This window comes from Triturus cristatus, chromosome 6 (assembly GCF_964204655.1).
Source record: "Triturus cristatus chromosome 6, aTriCri1.1, whole genome shotgun sequence".
Lineage (NCBI taxonomy): Eukaryota > Metazoa > Chordata > Amphibia > Caudata > Salamandridae > Triturus > Triturus cristatus.
Window position 1 is genome coordinate 1,349,316,477 of NC_140589.1, and position 19,385 is coordinate 1,349,335,861.

The window sequence follows — 19,385 nt, forward strand, 5'->3', positions numbered from 1 at the left end:
TCACAGACCCTCCACCGGGGTTGGTATTGCTTGCGTATGTATTCTAAGGTAAGGAATCTATCACTAACATGTCTCTTTCAGATGCATAAGTTACTTACTTGTGTAATGATATATCTGTAACAGACATTAGTTAGTATTAGATTCCTTACCACTAACTAACCCACCGTCCCCGCTCTGCGAACTGTTCTCTAGGGTTCAGATCATCCCTTTCAGGGCCCTAGTTCTATTACACCAGTGGTCAGTATTTTGCATGGCTCTGCGTTCCTGGTGCGGACAGTCGTGTACAGAACTGACGTCAGCGCGCGTGGGCGCATCTAAGTAGCTCCGATGACGTCATCTTGGCCAATACGACACCAGCGACGTACGCAGAGCCACACGACGACGCCTACCGACGCGTAGGGGTACTGCTGACGAAAACTTTCTGGATCCACTCTGACGCCTGGGGATATTCTAAGGTAAGGAATCTATCACTAACTAATGTCTTTTACAGATATATCTTTACACAAGTAAGTAACTTGTGCTTTAGGGGCGTTACAAGGCCTGGCATATGGAAGCCAATGGACTACTTGCCTTTAGGGTGACTACACCCTTAGAATGACCCCTCCCTTTGGGGAGAGGGCATCCCTCTAACCTGATTGGGTCGAATCCTTCCATTTAAGATGGAGGATTTTCTGAGGAGGGGGTCACCTCGGTCCAGGGCAACTTAGGTGTGGTCCTGTCAGAGAGGGGACACACCTCTACTGACTACTGATTTTGCTGCCGAACTTAGTGCCAAAAGTGGTAGCTGGTCATGAGGGCGGGCATCTCCACTATCTGGAGAGGGCCTGGCTAACATATCAAAGGACAGGAAGCCTTTGAGGCTCACTGTCTTGAATGCTAATTTGCTTGGGGGGAGGTGTGAAGCACCTCTACCCCAGGCAGCCTTTATTCCTTACCCACGAGAGCACAAGGGCTCCCACCTCAGGGGGTCAGAAACATGTCCGTGTGTGGCAGGCTGGTGCAAACTAGTCCGCTGGACACAAGGCAATTGGTCGTTTTCCAGGGGGCATCTCTAAGATGTCCTCTGAGTGCATTTTGTAATAAATACAACACTGGCATTAGTGTCGGTTAATTATGCTCAGGAGTTTGATACCATCCTCCTTACCATTCAGTAAAGCCATCATGGAGCTGTGGAGTTCGTAATGACAAACTCACAGCCCATGTACTCAGTATGGCTCCACTGCACCTAAAATGTCTGTGAATGGCACAGACATTGTAGGGGCACATTGCATATGCAGCTGTACCCTCACCTGTGGTACTGTGCACCCTGCCTTAGGTCTGTGAGGCCTGCTGGAAGGGTGAATTACATATGCCTCAGGCAGTGGTTGGTTGACATGGCACAGACAAATATTTGCCATGTTGATTCATAAGTTTTATCTGCACCAAAACTCACAATCTGCAGTGGCAGTGTGCATGTGTTTGTTGAGGGTGGCACATATCATGCTGCAGCCCTTAGAGACCCTCTGTAGTCACAAGGTCCTTGGTACCACTGGTATGTTTTACAAGGCACTTAAGCAGGAGCCAGAGGTGTGCCAATTGTGGAAACAAAGCTACAGTTTTGAAAAGAATACTGGCCCAGGGAACCTGATTGGCAGGGACCCAGGGTGTACACTCAGTGAAAGTGCATCTGATATGAGCCAAAAAGTTGGGTGTAACAATGCAAAAAAGGGCAGTTTCCTACATATATCTATACAGTGTATGTTTCTCCATTAGGATAACGTTACCGCGTTCAAGGCTTATACCTCCAAACTGTTATTCAACTATATTTTCTATTTCTATAGAAATCTAGAACTCCAAAAGTACTTACTTGACTCCAATGATCTTGGTATCTAAAAGTATATGGAAATCTGTTATTTTTCTAAATTGGTCTCAGATTTCCTTTTTGAGTGTGTGTCTCATTTATTGACTGTGTGTACAACAATTGCTTAATACTACACTCGTATACGCCTAAACTGCTCAACCACACTACCACAAATGGAGCACTTGGGATTTTTAAATTAAGTCCTGTAAATCAGTAAAGGTTGTCTATACTTTTTGCATGGTGTGCCCTTACATTGGCACTAGCACTTAAAAAGGCCAGTTTCCTACACTGCTCATGAAAAAACTTCCACATCCAGTCTGACTCCTGGAGCTAATTCTAAGGTAAGGGATCTGCAGCTAGATAGAGCCTCTACCAGATAAGGCGTTAATGAAAGTAAGTAACTTGTTTTTCTGCAACAAAACTCACTAAGAGTTGCTTTTCGGCTGGAAAGGAACTCAGGACTTCCATTACTCCTTACCTCTTCTTCAAGCTCTAAAAAAGATCAGGAGTGACAGTACACAAGTCATTCTCATGGCTCTGTAGTTGGCCAGGAGAGTGTGGTACCTGGAGCGTCTGTGCATGAGCACCTGCCCCACGAGCAGGTTACCACTTGGGAAGGATGTGTCAGGGCAGGGTACACCACGCAAGTCTTTGCAATTTACACCTTCAATGCATGGACATCAAGGAGTAGCAGGTGGCTGTGTTTGATCTGCCCGAAGTAGTGTCTGTCATCCTCTCCACCAGGCACCCTACCACAAATTCCTTTTATGCTAGGCAATGGGACAAGGTTATTCTTCAGCAATGGCAAGATTGACCCATTACAATCCAGGCTGTCAGATGTTCTTTTGTCTTTGGCCCACCAGCGACTTGCAGTTGGTACTATTAAAGGTTTTGTGTCTGCCCTTTTGGCCTTTTTATGTTTTCCAGACCAACCGTCCATGTTTAAATCACCTTTTGTGATGCTGCTGAAAGGACATTTCGCCCACTCAGGCATTCAAGACTTGTTAGTCTGAGTCCACTCCACAGATCCTCCCCTTTGGGAGGTACTGCTTTGATACCTAGTCTGAAAGTGAAGAATCTTCAGTTAAAAGTATCCTTCAGTAGAACATGTTACTTAGCTTTGGTTACACTCTTTCTGGTGGATACTCTATATCCACAGATTGCACAATGCCCGCTCACCACCTGGTTCTCTGGCGTGGCCTCTTTTTAACATGTTAAAGGATCCAAGTTTGGAATCTGCACACTGGTTCTACCAATTGTTCATGCTCCATGTCTGAGGCTGCAGACAGAGAGAAGCAAGAAACTGACATCTGCACACAGGGATGGGTCCTCTATGCGGCTGTGCTTTGTCACTACTGGGGCAGTATGGAGTTAATGCGGTGCAGCATGGCACCTTCCAGCGGCATGCAGTGCATCACTAGAGAAATGTTTTCTGGTTGCAGTCTGGCGACTGAGGAGTATTCGAAGGTGAAGAATCTTTGGTTAGAAATAGTATCCACCGGAAAGACGTTACTGAGGGTAAGTGACTTGTTCATTGATGTTATTATCTAATAATACACTATGTACATTGGGTGTTGTCCATAATGATGAAACAACAACCTAATGGAATCCGCCTCCTACAGTGGAAGATAAGCAAATTCTTACTTATGAACTTCTATTTTCACTGGCATAGCTATATTTCATCAACTATTAAGAGACATTGCTTTGTCTACCCTTTAGATTACATTTATGGCACTTGTATCACTAGAAACATTTTGTGCCTGTTATTTCTCTTTTCAGGGCAAAGATGAGGTGTATGATCGCATGCTCCAAGATTACCTTTTGTCTTATCATCAGTTTATACATCTGCTCTGTAGAGTTGCTCTGAACTGTGAAAAATTTACTGAAACTTTAATAAAGCTGAGTAAGTATTTGAACAATAATGTTTTCTCTGTCATATAGTTTACATTTGTCTTTATTGATGACTGTGTCGGCACATTGACTATTTTGTGTGGCTTATGTAAGATTTTATGCAGGAGATAGTAATCATTTGCTGCCATGATCCATCATTATGAAGCAACACATTCTCCTACGAATCAAAACCTATAAGAATATGTAGTGATTTTATGTTAAAGTTTATTAAATATTTTTTTGTGTTGGTTAATTTGGCATTTAGGATTCGAGGTGTTGGCAGTGGTTAGCAGGTGCGTAGGTACCATTGGTGCAGCAGGTGCAGTAGCACCAGGGCCCAATGAACTCTAATAATTGCTGTATTTTACTACCCCAGCAGCAGTCAAAGGAGACATTTTCCTTGCTTGCACCAGGGCCCATAGCATCCTTGCTACACTACTGGGCCTGTACTAAGTGTTGTTTAATTTGGCGCTTGATTTTCTTTGATGTGGCCCTGTGTGTTTTTTTCAACTTTTGTAATAGGATTCAGTTTTCACAATCACAAATTTTGCTGTAGGCTCCTGATAACTGCAAGGTGTATGACACTGAAATGGATGTGATGGTCAGAATTTCAAGAGTGTTTCTCTTTTGCAACCATTTAAACATGTTTGCAGTTTCTCTCAACTAGCCTGTGATTGCTGTGAACCAATTCGACCCTTAAAATCGAAAGAAATCCTTTAGGGGTCATACAAGACAGTAAAAGGTTCCTTTGTGGATCAGCCTGTTGCTGACCCTCTAGCAATAGCCCAGAGGTGTACACATATTGAGGAACCTTTTGGGTCTGATTAAGACATGCTTGATTATGCCCAAACTGGATTTTAGTTTTGATGATTTTGGAGGCTGATAGCCTTCCGCCCTCTTTATTATACAGACGCTAGGCTTTATTTAGATCTTCAGAATGCCAATAGTTGTGATATGTTCTCTAAAGGTGATGTTCCCTATCCTGCAGACTCTCCTTCTGAGGAGCTTTGTAGATTTCTGAAGTGGATGCCTGGGATTTTTTTTTTATTTGTGTCAGTCCACAGGCATACAGATTGACACTATAGGCCCATGCTTTCCAATCTGAAATTCTTGTTGACTCGTGAATGACTAGAGATCTTAATGGTTCAAGCATCTTCAGCAAAATTGAATCTCAATACTTTTACTACTGCTTTGCCTTCCAGGAGTCAAAACACCTGGACTCCATGGTGGTGCCAAACTTTTGCTTCAGGCGTTCGTGCCCTATGCACAGCCATTTCCATTTGCCTCCTCAGACTGTATGTCAACATTCTGTGGGAAATGGCAAAACTGCCAACAGTTAGCCCCGTAGATTACATCGAAAGTCCATTTTCTGAAATGATTGTAGACATACTTGATGCTTTAAACTTGATTCTGAAATGTATATTAGACTCAGACGATCCTATGACACCCTTAATGGGTACTGTAGAATACGTGTGCAGACATGCATTTTGGAGCTTCACTAAAATTCCTGGAGAAACCCAGGCTACCCTAAACAAAATGGAATTTGTTGATAAGAAGCTCGTGGGTGTGATAGCTGACTTCTCCTTTGAACACTTTCAAGAATATTAGCTGGATTGTACTCTGACTCAACTTCATTAGGATTCAGATACACTTTCTATAAATTACAGGTACTCGGACCCGCAGCCACAGAATGATGTTGACTATCAATCTCAACTTTATAATGATGAAAACTTTGATCTGATAGAGACTTCTAGCCGCACATTCCTTACATTAGAATTTTCCCCAGATGTCAGACTGGATCTGGAAATCTTTTGTGAGCAGTAGATGGTGTTATTAGGCTCCGCGTGGCGTCATCGGCATCGTCCATGCCAGAAGTGACATGCACAGTGCCTATATAGGAGCCACCCCATCGCATTGACGTCAGTTCTTTTCTTTCCGTGTTTGTCAGAGCAGATCCAGAGAGCTGCGCCTAGTTATTTTCTGACTGTATTTTTCATCTTTTTGTCTGTTTTTTGAGATTTATTTCCTGGTGTGGCAGGAATGTCCACAAGAAAGGCTGACTTCAAGCCCTGCGGGTCCGTCACCAGCAAATGTTGGTGCCGGACCCACACCTCTTGTGGCTTGAGCGTGACCACAACGTCAAGACCTGCGTCAATTGTCGCACCATGCACCCCAAGGCCTTGAGGGAGAGATCCCTCAAGCTCTATGCCACTCAATGTGTGGTGAAGTGACAGTCTTCATCCTTGTCGAGAGGAAGGTTCCAGGATCGGTCACAGAGCCAAAGATCTTCATCGCAGACAATTTAGTTCGGGTAAGTCCCACAAAAAGAAAAAGAGTCAGAAGTCAAAGAGCTTACACGCTGAACTAGACAGACGCCATCTCGCACACAAGAGGTGTAAGTCCACAATAGATTGTACTCAGCAACACTATACTTATTGATATACAGATGGAATCAATATAACCCAGATTGTTGATTGTACTCAGCAACACTACACTTATTGATATGCAGATGGACTCAATAGAACTCTGATTTAAGCCCTGCGGAAGTCGAGGGTTATGATACCCAAAGATGAAATATGTGTTGGCTGGTGTGGCTGGTGTTTGAAGAATTAAAGAAAAGGCTGACACATTGACAACTGCCGGATTGAGTTTGTGGACTCTGTGTTGCATACGCTCCGAGCCATTGTGCTGTTTATATTCTAATAAGGGATGTGGGCTGACATCTTTCCTCTAGAGCACTGCAGAGATTTTGTGGATACAATATATTATTTCATACTGTGTTTTCTGTGCGCCCTCATCCCTTATTCACTCTTCTCTGATGTACAGGTCTTCTACTTCATCCCGTCCGTTGATGAAATGCAATCAGGGAGCGTTGTAATTCGAGGCCTGGATCTGTGGCTGAGCTTGGTCCTGCGTAGGAAAGTACCCCTTTTTGACATGGTCACCCCCACTTTTTGCCTGGTATCTGATGAAATTTGGGTACTGGGTACCTGCTATCCAGGTCCCCAGTGCCACATCTCTTTCTCTAAAACTGTACAATTGTTCCCCACTAGGCAAAACCTTCCTGTAAGTCCCTTGTAATTTTACTCCTGGTACCCAGGGCATGGGTACTAAGAGGGTCCCTAAGGGCTACAGCTTGTTTTGTGCTACCCTAAGGGACCCCTCACCACACTCATGCAGACTGCCATTGTAGGCTGAGTGAAATGGTGCGGACGAAAGTGCAAACATGACATGGGAAACATACTGTGTGCCATGCCTACAGACAAAACATGCAATTTATGTAATTCACCCCCACAGCAGGCCTCACAGTCCTAAGGCAGGGTGTATTGTATTACATGTGTGGACATATCTGAATGAGCAGATATGACCCTGTGATGTCTAAGTTGATTCTTGGACATTGCAAGTGAACAGGGAAGCCATATTAAGTATATGTACTGGACACTGATGAATAAGAGTTCACCAGGTACATGATGGCTTCACTGAAACCAATGGTGATTGGTATCAAGCACCTTGTATTAATAAACCCACACTGATTCCAGTGATGGATTTATTAATACATGCACCCAAAGGGTACCATCGCGGCACCCCCCTGAACCCTACTGGTCCTCTAGTGTGTTGGCTGACTGGTATAGTTCAGCCTGCCATCACAAACACGCTTCTGACCCCCTAGGAGGTGAGAGTCCCGCTCTCAGGTAGGGAACAATGACTTCTCTGGCAGAATGGCTAGTAAATCAGCATACCAAGGCCAGAGGCTTCAAAACATCTGCTGCCTTTGATATGTGACCCCGGCTTCCCCTGGACTTGGGAGATGCCACCCCTTGCCCTGAGGCCTATTTGGCACCAGGACAGATGGGAAATTGGTTATGTGAGGAGGTGTGGAGCACACCCCGGTGAGACACTCCTCTAGGGTGAGCTTCCTAAGATGCCCACTCGAGGAAATTCTTGCCATCTTGGTGTTGGCAGAATTAAGAACAGGGTTATGTCCACTTCCCACAGAAAGTAGTCATATAGGTGGCGTAGTAACCCCAAGGGTAAGTAGCCTATTGACTACTACTCCACCCTCCCCTAGCTGCCCTAAATTGAGTATTTAAGTGCCCCCCAACACCATAACATTAGATTCACCTGAAGAAGAGGTTACTGAAGAGCTGATCAATGCGAGAACTGCTGTGGACTTTTGGAGCCAAACCTTGCCTGCCACTGCAGACTCAACAATTGCAAAGACCTGACTCATCCTGCAGCTGTGCAACCTCCAAATGGCCCAGAGTGTTGCCAGTACTTATTAAAAAAAAAGCCAGCATCTCCCTTGGAGTGGAGAGCCACTCTCCTGCATGCACGGACCGTGACGTTACAAGAAGCTGCTGACCTCTAACCAACCAGGAGGAGGTCAGCATACTCCAAAAGGTCAGCTCCAGCTCCTTACCAGGTTTGGAGACTCCAGGACCTGTATGAGCCTCCCTGCACCAATACCTGGGGTCCAATCCGTACTCCAACAATTGGAAGAACAACAAGCTGACGAGGGACATCAGCTCCATAGAGGCCAGCAGCAAGAGTGGCCCAGCTGTCTTGTTTTGTTCCATTTTTCTGTTCCAGAACGAGAACCATAACCGCCTACGACACACAAGGGCTAGTCGACCAAAACCCTCTGTAACCGAGCTTCCCAGTCCGGGTCAGCAAATACCGACATCTGAAAGAAACACGTTAGTTAGATTCCTCACCTTAGAATATCCCCAGGCGTCAGACTGGATCCGGAAGATTTTTCGTCAGCAATACCCCTTACGCGTCGCTAGGCGTCGTCTGCGGCTCCGCGTCCGTCGTCGGCGTCGTGCGCCGGGATGACGTCGTCGGAGTACTTAGCCGCCGCCCTCGCGCGCTGACGTCAGTTCTTCTTTTTTCCGCGCCAGTAAGCGCAGATCCGGGAGAGCTACCCCTTTTAGTCTTTTTTGACTAAATCTTTTTTGATCATTTTTGATCCTTGTCTGTCGACATCTGGTGCCGGTAGGATGCCTGGGTTCAAGGCTTGCGAGGATTGTCATCGACTGATGTCGGTGACCGATCACCACCGCCGGTGCCTCTACTGCTTAGGCCCCGACCACGACGCGGAGTCGTGCAACGACTGTCAGGCCCTGACTTCGAAGGCTAGGCGGGAGCGGTCCCGCAAGCTTCTCGAGCTTCGCCACTCGGCTCCGCGTCGTGCGCGATCCCGGTCCAGGAGGAGGTCCAAGGATCGCTCGCGGAGCCCTAGCCGACGCCATCGATCGTCCGGCTCCAAGTCGTCGGGTAAGTCCAAACGCTCAAAGAAGTCCAAGAGGCGACATCGCTCTTCGGACTCCCCTCGCCGGTCGCGCGACTCGGCCGAGGGTCAGGGTGGTTCCACCCCCGCGGCTCCGGCGGAGCCGCAGGTGCCGCGTCCGCCCCCATACCTTCCGGTCCCTGGGGCTGACGCGGCGCCGGCGGAGATCAGTGCCTTCCTCTCGGCCATGAGGAGCCTGGCCCCGCCGTCGACGCCCGCTGGCGCGCCTTCGGGCCCCGCGGACTCGACTGGGCGACCTCGCGTGCCGGCGGCTCCGGCCCCGGCGCCGTCGACGACTCCGGTCTCGACGCCGCAGGTCCCCGCGGGGCCCATGCCTGGGCCCCAGTCGACGCCGGTTGACCTGGTCACTCCTCCACCGGCGCCGACGCCTGAACCACCGACGCCGTCACCGGCGCCGCCGACGCCTTTGACGCCGACGCCCCAGTTTAGCCCTCATCCGGACCCGGCGCCGGCACGGCGTCGACCGACGCCGCATCCGACGCCGCTTGAGTCCTACCATCTCTACAGTCCGGTTCCGATCATTCCTCCTGTTTATCAGGAATCGGAAGAAGGGGGCGACTGGGAGGGGTTCGAGGACCCTCTGGCTGTTCAGTCACAGCTTTCTCAGGACTGGGCAGATGAACTGGGGGAGGCCAGTGGGCTGGACACCTCGCCACACGCTGGATTCACTTCTCCTCCGACCGTGGCTTCGGAGGAGGGTGCAGCATTTTCTGTGGTGCTGCGCAAGGCGGCCGAGGCCCTTGGGCTCGAGTTGCCTGCCGTGGCTGTGAGGACTAACATCCTCACTGAGGTGCTTCAAACCTCAGCAAGCTCCACTGAGCCTCTGCTGCCGTTCAACGAGGCCCTCACTGACGTTCTGCAGGGCACCTGGTCCAAGCCCTCCACAGTTCCTCCTGTGGATAGGAACGTTGCCAGGCGCCACCGCCCTGCTCCGGGCGACCCCAGTTTCCTGTCCCAACACCCCACCCCCGAGAGTCTGGTTATCCAGGCCTCTACCTCCCAATCCTCCTTCCCGACCGCTCCGCCGGACCGGGATTCCAAGAGACTCGAGCAGTTTGGCAAGAAACTGTTTTCGTCCCTTAGTTTGGGCCTGCGGTCCTTAAATACCGCCTGTCTCTTGGACCGTTATTCCCATTCCCTGTGGGATACGGTGGAAGACGTGCTGCCCCTGTGTCCGGAGGAGGTCCGGACGCGTCTTACCCAGGCTTTGGCCGATGGGAGGGATGCAGCACGGCACGCCATACGATGTGGGCTTGACACCACGGACTCGCTGGGTCGGGCGATTTCAACCACGGTGGCGCTCCGCCGCCACGCCTGGATGCGGTCCACGTCATTTTCCGGGGATGTCCAGACCACCCTCATGGACATGCCCTTTGATGGCACTCGCCTGTTTGGTGAGAAGGCGGACAGTGCGCTGAACCGCTTTCAGGACTCCCGGGCTACGGCCAAGTCCTTGGGCCTCTCGGCTCCGCGGGCGCACACCTCCGCTTTTCGCCCCTTTCGTGGCCAAGGAAGGGGCGCCTCCTCACGTCCGCAAAGCCACCAGCCGCAGAACCAACCTGCGCGCGGTCGCGGACGTGGCTTCCGCCGTGGCGGAAATGGAGGCCGACGTGGTCAGCCCACTTCCACCCCTGCAGCATCCGCCTCAAAGCCCTCCTAGTCCGAGCTTTCAGGCCCATACCACGCCAGTGGGCGGCAGAGTTCGCCATCACCTGCTCCACTGGCGGTCCATAACATCGGACAGGTGGGTGCTGCAAATCGTCCGAAGGGGCTACTCCCTCCCCTTCGAGACGACCCCTCCAGCCATGCCACCGCAGCACCACCGTATCTCGGGGGATCATTTGAATCTTCTCCGCGAGGAAGTTTCGGCTCTCTTGGCCAAGGGGGCCGTCGAGCGCGTTCCGAGTCCAGAAGTAGGTCGTGGTTGTTATTCCCACTACTTTCTGGTTCCCAAGAAGGGCAAGGGGGGCCAACGCCCTATCTTGGACCTCCGGAACGTCAATGCCTTCCTCCGAAAGGAAAGGTTCAAGATGCTAACGTTGGCTCAGGTTTTAGCTGCCCTAGACCCTGGAGACTGGATGGTAGCGTTGGACTTGCAGGACGCATATTTCCATATCCCCGTCCTGCCGGCCCACCGGCGTTACCTGCGGTTCACGGTGGGCCAAGAGCACTTTCAGTTTACCGTGCTCCCCTTCGGCCTCACCAGTGCCCCTCGGGTGTTCACGAAAGTGATGGCGGTGGTCGCAGCTCATCTGCGCAGATCAGGGGTTCCAGTCTTCCCCTATCTCGACGACTGGTTGTTGAAGGCGGGCTCGCCCCAGGCAGTCGTCTCCCACCTCCAGACTACGGCGGATCTCCTGCATTTGCTGGGGTTTTCCATCAACGTGCCGAAGTCACACCTGAGTCCCTCTCAGAAGCTCCTCTTCATCGGAGCGGTTCTCGATTCGGCGCAGTTCCGGGTCCATCCACCGGAACAGCGGGTCCGGGATATACGGGCCCTGATTCCCATCTTTCGGCCTCTATCCCGGGTTTCGGTCAGGCTAGTGTTGCGGCTTCTGGGGCTGATGGCCTCCTGCATCCTACTAGTGCATCACGCCAGGCGGCGCATGCGGGCTCTGCAGTGGGACCTGAAGTTTCAGTGGGCCCAGCATCACGGCAACCTGTCCGACCATGTCTTGATCTCGGAGGGCACTGCACAACAGTTGCAGTGGTGGCTCACGGACCGCGAGTGGGTCAAGGGCAAGAGCCTCTCCCTTCCCCAACCAGAGCATGTCGTAGTGACGGATGCGTCCCTCCTGGGATGGGGTGGCCATATGGGAGAGGCGGAGATCAGAGGCCTCTGGTCTCCGGCGGAGTCTCGTCTCCACATCAACCTGTTGGAGTTGAGAGCGATCCGGCTTGCACTGAAAGCCTTCCTTCCCTCTGTCAGGGGAAGTGTCATGCAGGTGTTCACGGACAACACCACCGCCATGTGGTATTGCAACAAACAGGGCGGGGTGGGGTCGTGGACCCTTTGTCAGGAGGCTCTGCGCCTCTGGACATGGCTGGAACACCAGGGCGTCACCCTGGTGGTTCACCATCTGGCGGGCTCTCTGAACGCCAGAGCAGACGAACTCAGCCGCCGGTGCATGATGGATCACGAATGGCGTCTGAACTCCGAAGTGGCGCAAGGCCTCTTTCAGCAGTGGGGAGAGCCTTGGTTAGATCTATTCGCCACCGAAGAGAACGCGCAATGTCAGCAGTTCTGCGCGTTGGAATTTCCAAGGCGGCACTCGCTCGGCAACGCTTTTCGTCACGAGTGGAGTTGCGGTCTGTTGTACGCCTTTCCGCCTATACCACTTCTGCCCAGAGTGCTGAAGAAGATCAGGCACGACCGGGCCCAAGTCATCTTGGTGGCTCCGGATTGGGCACGAAGATACTGGTATCCCGAGCTACTCAGTCTGTTGACCGATCCCCCGATACGTCTGCCCCTTCGGGAGGATCTTCTGTCGCAGCAGCAGGGGACGGTCCTCCACCCGAACCTGTCCAGCCTCCACCTCCATGCGTGGAGATTGAGCGGCGGCAGTTGATGCCATTTGACTTGCCTCCTGAAGTCTGTGATATCATTCTGGCAGCCAGGCGTCCCTCCACAAAGTCGGTATACGCCTGCCGGTGGAACAAATTTGTGGCATGGTGCACAGCAAAGGCTGTGGATCCCCTTTCCGCCCCTCTTTCTGAGGTTCTCCTCTTCCTTCTTTCTCTGGCCCGGCAGGGCTCTGCCCTGGGCACCCTGAAAGGTTATCTTGCTGCCATCTCCGCCTTCTTGCGGCTTCCTGATCAGCCTTCTCTTTTCAAGTCCCCTGTGGTTACACGCTTTCTCAAAGGCATTACACACACGTTCCCTCCTGTCCCTTTTGTAATGCCTCAGTGGGACTTGAATCTGGTATTGACATTCCTGATGTGCGCTCCCTTCGAGCCTCTTCACAATTGCCCTCTTCGTCTTCTAACTCTAAAGACTGCTTTTCTGGTAGCCATCACCTCGGCTAGACGGGTGAGTGAGCTCCAGGCTTTATCTTCAAAGCCTCCTTTTCTATCTGTTCATCCGGACAAGGTTGTCCTTCGGCCTCGTCCCTCCTTTCTTCCTAAAGTGGTGACTCCATTTCACCTTGGGCAGTCTGTCACCTTGCCCACCTTCTTTCCGCCTCCGCATCCTTCCAAAGAGGAAGAGAGGCTCCACCGTCTGGACCCAAAACGTGCGCTCTCCTTTTATCTGGACCGCACAAGACAGTTCCGGGTGGACGACCAGCTTTTTGTTGGGTACGTGGGTGCAAAGAAGGGAAAAGCTGTACACAAACGAACCATCTCTCGGTGGGTCGTTTTGTGTATAAAAATTTGCTATTCCTTGGCTAAAAAGGACCCTCCTGTTGGGCTGCGCGCCCATTCTACTCGGGCCACGGCGGCTACTACTGCCTTGGGACGGGGAGTCCCTTTGCAGGACATCTGTCAGGCGGCAACGTGGGCTTCGCTGCACACGTTTGCCAGGCATTATTGCCTTGACAGCCAAGTCCGGAGGGATGGCTTCTTTGGCCGTTCTGTCCTCCAGGACTTTCTGGTGTGATCTTGGTTCGCAGACCCACCACCGGGGATGGTATTGCTTGGGTATCTATTCTAAGGTGAGGAATCTAACTAACGTGTTTCTTTCAGATGAACAAGTTACTTACCTTCGGTAACGATGTATCTGTAAGAAACATTAGTTAGTTAGATTCCTCACCGACCCTCCCATCCTCCCCATTCTGCGAACTGACATCTAGGGTTAAGGTTGTCCTTTCAGGCCCCTAGATTTTATTTTTGGCACCAGTGTCGGTCTTTGCATGGCTCTGCGTTCCTGGCGCGGAAGGCTATGTACAAGAACTGACGTCAGCGCGCGAGGGCGGCGTCTAAGTACTCCGACGACGTCATCCCGGCGCACGACGCCGACGACGGACGCGGAGCCGCAGACGACGCCTAGCGACGCGCAAGGGGTATTGCTGACGAAAAATCTTCCGGATCCAGTCTGACGCCTGGGGATATTCTAAGGTGAGGAATCTAACTAACTAATGTTTCTTACAGATACATAGTTACCGAAGGTAAGTAACTTGTTCTTCTCCCCCTAGCCCCCAGGTCCTTTATGCACTGAGTCCCATGTTGGGAGGTCGTGGACTAGCGCGAGTGAAGACTGTGACCTTGCCCCTGCAGCTTTGAGGACCAGGTATCGCTGGGGAAGGCCAGGAGCCGTGCACGAGCTGTCCCAGCAGGAGCATCAACAAGCCTTGGTAGCCTTAACTGGCGTAGAAAGCGAAAAGATGCAAAAGTTGGGAACAGCAAGGGACTCGACTCACCAAATGCAGGAGTCATAGCAGGCCCTGAACAAGCAGGGAAGCCCACTGAAGCAAAGGAAGACCCTCCGGAGGACAGGATTAACAAGAGGACCTCAAGCAGCTCACCAAAGATGGAGACCACGGTGAAGATGATACAGTGACGAGATGCTGGAGCGTCTTGTAGACCGAAAATCTCTGGAGTGCAGAGCCAACAGGCCTCGGCTTGGGCAAGTCAACTCAGTGCACAGGCGTTTGGTCCCAGCGGCTCAGACGAGGGATACTGTCCTCAAAATTGCAGAGAAGACAGGTCAGGCCTCTAGGGAACTGAAGACCAACCACTGTGTTGCTGAGCCTCGAGAAGTCGGTAGGATGACAGGGACAGCAGACCGGTCAGCTTCATTGTGGTACCTGCAGATGCAGGGGAGTGACTCTTTCACTCCAAGGGAGATTATTTCAGAAGTGCTTGACTCCCACAGGCCCTCTGGAGAAGCTGGATGAAGCACAGACACAGACGTAAAAGACTTGAAGAACAGCAAAACTAGGAGCAGCAGGAGTCTTCCTTTATGCAGTCTCTGTTCCAGACCAAGTGTCCAAACGGTCGAAGAGTGTCTTGGTTTCAGAGGTGGGTCTTGTTCCACAACAAATCTAAGGACCTACCCACAGGGGAGCCCTTAAGTACCCTAGGAAAAGGGTTAGAACGACTCGAGGGTCCCTCCTAGAGGAGAGGCTGGACAGAGGAGAGGATAAATGCAAAAATAACAATTGATGGACAGAATGTAGAACAATGTCATACATTCACCCCAATACAGAGATCTGGGCCTAAATCCATAGTTTTTTTGCTCACCATGCCGTTCCAGTTTGAACCCAGCCATATGCAAATCAGTCTTGACCCTGTGCCTCATGGGAACAGTCCAGACCGAACTGCCAAGCCAGGTCCTCCCTGGACTGGAAACAAGCATCCTAGGACCGGTTTCTGGCATTTCAGCCGTCTTCAGCCAGGCTTGCTTGATTTTCAGTGGCATGGAGAGCAAGGGACCCACGTCTGGGCATACCCTTTCCACTCGGGGTGACAAATGCAAAAATAACAATTGATGGACAGAATGTAGAACAATGTCATACATTCACCCCAATACAGAGATCTGGGCCTAAATCCATAGTTTTTTTGCTCACCATGCCGTTCCAGTTTGAACCCAGCCATATGCAAATCAGTCTTGACCCTGTGCCTCATGGGAACAGTCCAGACCGAACTGCCAAGCCAGGTCCTCCCTGGACTGGAAACAAGCATCCTAGGACCGGTTTTTGGCATTTCAGCCGTCTTCAGCCAGGCTTGCTTGATTTTCAGTGGCATGGAGAGCAAGAGACCCACGTCTGGGCATACCCTTTCCACTCGGGGTGACAAATGCAAAAATAACAATTGATGGACAGAATGTAGAACAATGTCATACATTCACCCCAGTACAGAGATCTGGGCCTAAATCCATAGTTTTTTGCTCACCATGCCGTTCCAGTTTGAACCCAGCCATATGCAAATCAGTCTTGACCCTGTGCCTCATGGGAACAGTCCAGACCGAACTGCCAAGCCAGGTCCTCCCTGGACTGGAAACAAGCATCCTAGGACCGGTTTCTGGCATTTCAGCCGTCTTCAGCCAGGCTTGCTTGATTTTCAGTGGCATGGAGAGCAAGGGACCCACGTCTGGGCATACCCTTTCCACTCGGGGTGACAAATGCAAAAATAACAATTGATGGACAGAATGTAGAACAATGTCATACATTCACCCCAGTACAGAGATCTGGGCCTAAATCCATAGTTTTTTTGCTCACCATGCCGTTCCAGTTTGAACCCAGCCATATGCAAATCAGTCTTGACCCTGTGCCTCATGGGAACAGTCCAGACCGAACTGCCAAGCCAGGTCCTCCCTGGACTGGAAACAAGCATCCTAGGACCGGTTTCTGGCATTTCAGCCGTCTTCAGCCAGGCTTGCTTGATTTTCAGTGGCATGGAGAGCAAGGGACCCACGTCTGGGCATACCCTTTCCACTCGGGGCGACAAATGCAAAAATAACAATTGATGGACAGAATGTAGAACAATGTCATACATTCACCCCAGTACAGAGATCTGGGCCTAAATCCATAGTTTTTTTGCTCACCATGCCGTTCCAGTTTGAACCCAGCCATATGCAAATCAGTCTTGACCCTGTGCCTCATGGGAACAGTCCAGACCGAACTGCCAAGCCAGGTCCTCCCTGGACTGGAAACAAGATTCCAACACTGGAATCTGTGTTTCCAACATATTTGATACCAAACAGACCGGGTTTGGTACAGCCATTATATAGTTAGACATCTCGTAATGACTGATGTCCACTATGTCTAAAAATGGCTGACTGCACATATAAAGCCTGGAGAATCGACTCCGGAGCTTGAAGGGGTGTCCTGCTCAGGCAAGGGCACTTTCATACTTGTAACCAAGCACCTTGCCCTCCGAACTGAAGAGCCATCCATAGTTGTGACTTACAGGTTTTAAGTGCAGTGACCTCAGATATAAGGAAACTTATATTTGTCGTGAGAGTTGCAAGCACCAACTCACACAAGCTGCAATGGCAGGCCTGAAGTCACAGTTTACTTGGACTCTCATTGGTGGCACAATACATGCTGCTGCCCATGGGAGACCACTGGTGTACCTATGCCCTGTGTATCTTAGTACCTTATACTAGGGACTTATAAGAGTACACAAGTAGCCAATTGTGGAGGTACCAAAGTACTTACCATATCAATTTAGGGGAGAAAGCACAGATGCTGGTGTCATTATTAGCAGGATCCCAGCAGACTAGGTCAAAACACACTGATACCAGGCAAAAAGTGGGGGTAACCATGAAAGCAGATCCTACTTTACTACAGGGCCCCATCTGGTTGCATGCTGGTGTCTCCGGCCCAGTCTATAATAGATTGGATGTGCCTTTAAGACCTTCCCTGGCGCCAATGCTTCTGTCGTTGGCGGCGCCAGCCCCATTCTGATTCTTGGCAATACAAAGCCGCAACCCCATCGACTGACATAGATTTCGGTCCCCGACAGAACCCTCGCATCCTAGGTCAGAGCTTGAGCCCTATTTTGAAGAGCTAGGACTTGGGAGGGAATGGAAGGGGTTACTGTACCCTTTAGAATGTCAGTATGAGAAGGATATAGACCGGTGTGAGGAACTTGGTGATGCCAGCAAAATGAACACGTCTCCAAATACCGGCATGCTCATCCCTCCGTACTGTGGCTATGAAGGAGGGAGCTACATATGCAATGGTGGTGCAAAGGGTGGCTGAGGTCCTCGACTTTCAGATGCCCTCTGTGGCATTCAAGACTATCATCTTGACAGAGGTATTACAACTGGGAATCTCCTCCTCTGTACCCCTGCTTCCTTTCAACGCAACACTCATGAATGTCCTTCTGGGGGCCTGGACAAAACCCAGCACAGTGGCTCCTGAGAATAGGACGATTGCCCACTGCCCCTCTCCAGGGGACCCAAATTTCCTCACCCAACCCTGAGTCTCTACTATCCATGGCACGTTCCCTGCTGCTTCCCCGGACAGAAAATCCAAAAGGCTGGACACCTTGGAAAAGAAAATGTTTTCTTCCGCCAACCTTGCATTGCGATAAGTGAACACAGCATGCTTATTGGGCCATTATTCCCGCACGCTGTGGGAAACGATTGCAGAAGTGCTGTCACAGGTCCTGGAGGTGGCCCAGGCCATTCTCTCAAGCAGTTGCAGATTGGATAGAAGCAGCAAAGTTCACTATACCCTGTGGCTTGGACACAACCAACTCGCTGGGCAGAGCAGTTAAGTTAACGATGGCCTTCAGACGCCAAGCCAGGCAGAGAACATCTGGCTTTTTAGGAGTTGTCCAGGCTTCCCTCATGGACATACCCTTCGATGGCACCCGTCACTTCGGAGACAAGGCAGACTCGGCGCTGGAGTGCTTTAAGGACTCTCGGGCTATGGCCAAGTCCTTAAGCCTCACTGCTGCCCCACATCCCCAGTCTGCCTTTCGCTTCTTTCGTGGCCACGGAAGGGGCTTTCAACTGCACCAATCTTATCCCAGTCACCGAGCCGCGGAAGCTTTCCAGCCTCTGTGTGGACAAGGTTCCTACAGGCCTCGTGGGTCATGTAGGCAATGCTCTGGTCCAGGTCATGTCTTGTATTAAACCTCTTTCTGCTTCACTTTCTGATATTTTACTTTTTATTTTAACCCTTGCCCTCCAGGTCTCTGCTTTTGGCACACTTAATGGGCATCCTTCTGCCTTGACTGTCTTCTTACGTCTGCCTGACCAACCCTCCTTATTGAAATCTCCGATTATAAATAGATTTCTTGGTCGAGGTTTTGTACATATGTTCCCTCCTTCCCCTTTCATTATGCCTCAGTGGAACCTTAATTTGGTTCTGACATATCTGATGTGTGCTCCCTTCTAGCCTTTGCATAATTGTCCCCCCATGCTGGTCACCACCCAAACAACCTTTCTTGTGGCAATTACTTCGACCAGGAGTTTGAGTGAGCTGTAGGCTTTATCATCCAAGCTGCCCTTCCTATCAGTCGTTTGACAGACTGGTGCTTCACACTAGGGCCTTTTTCCTACAGAAAGTGGTAACACCATTTCATGTGGGCCAATCAATCAATATAACTTTATTTCTGCTGTGAGCTATAAAAGCACTTGAGATGGGAAAAAACATACAATAAAACCAGGTTAAGATATATGATATAGCCCCGTCCCCTTAGTTGACTCCTTTCCCTAGCCCCGAGCACGGAGTTCCCCCAGTCCTCGATCTGTTCCCCTTCCCCTCTTTAGACTCCTGTGGATGGCTGGGGTCCCCCATTCGGGGAGCACGTGCTGTTACTTTCGATTGCGGGTTGCCTTGCGGGTGTGGTTTTTGTGTTGTTTGTATAAAATGAAACCGTATTGTGGGGTCAGAGTGATGTGGCCCACGACGCTGATACCTCCTGATTTTGCTTCTCTGCAACGCCAAG

At 50.6% G+C, this 19,385-nt stretch overlaps 1 protein-coding gene across 1 annotated transcript in view; it reads left to right on the top strand.

Annotated features, from left to right (window-relative positions):
• USP34 (ubiquitin specific peptidase 34) overlaps positions 1-19,385 on the top strand; it is a 2,509,780-nt gene that overhangs the window by 2,272,206 nt on the left and 218,189 nt on the right. Inside the window, exon 74 of the mRNA XM_085612349.1 lies at positions 3,620-3,743. Within this exon, the coding sequence (XP_085468475.1) occupies positions 3,620-3,743 (124 nt within the window). The remainder of the gene's footprint in view (positions 1-3,619; positions 3,744-19,385) is intronic.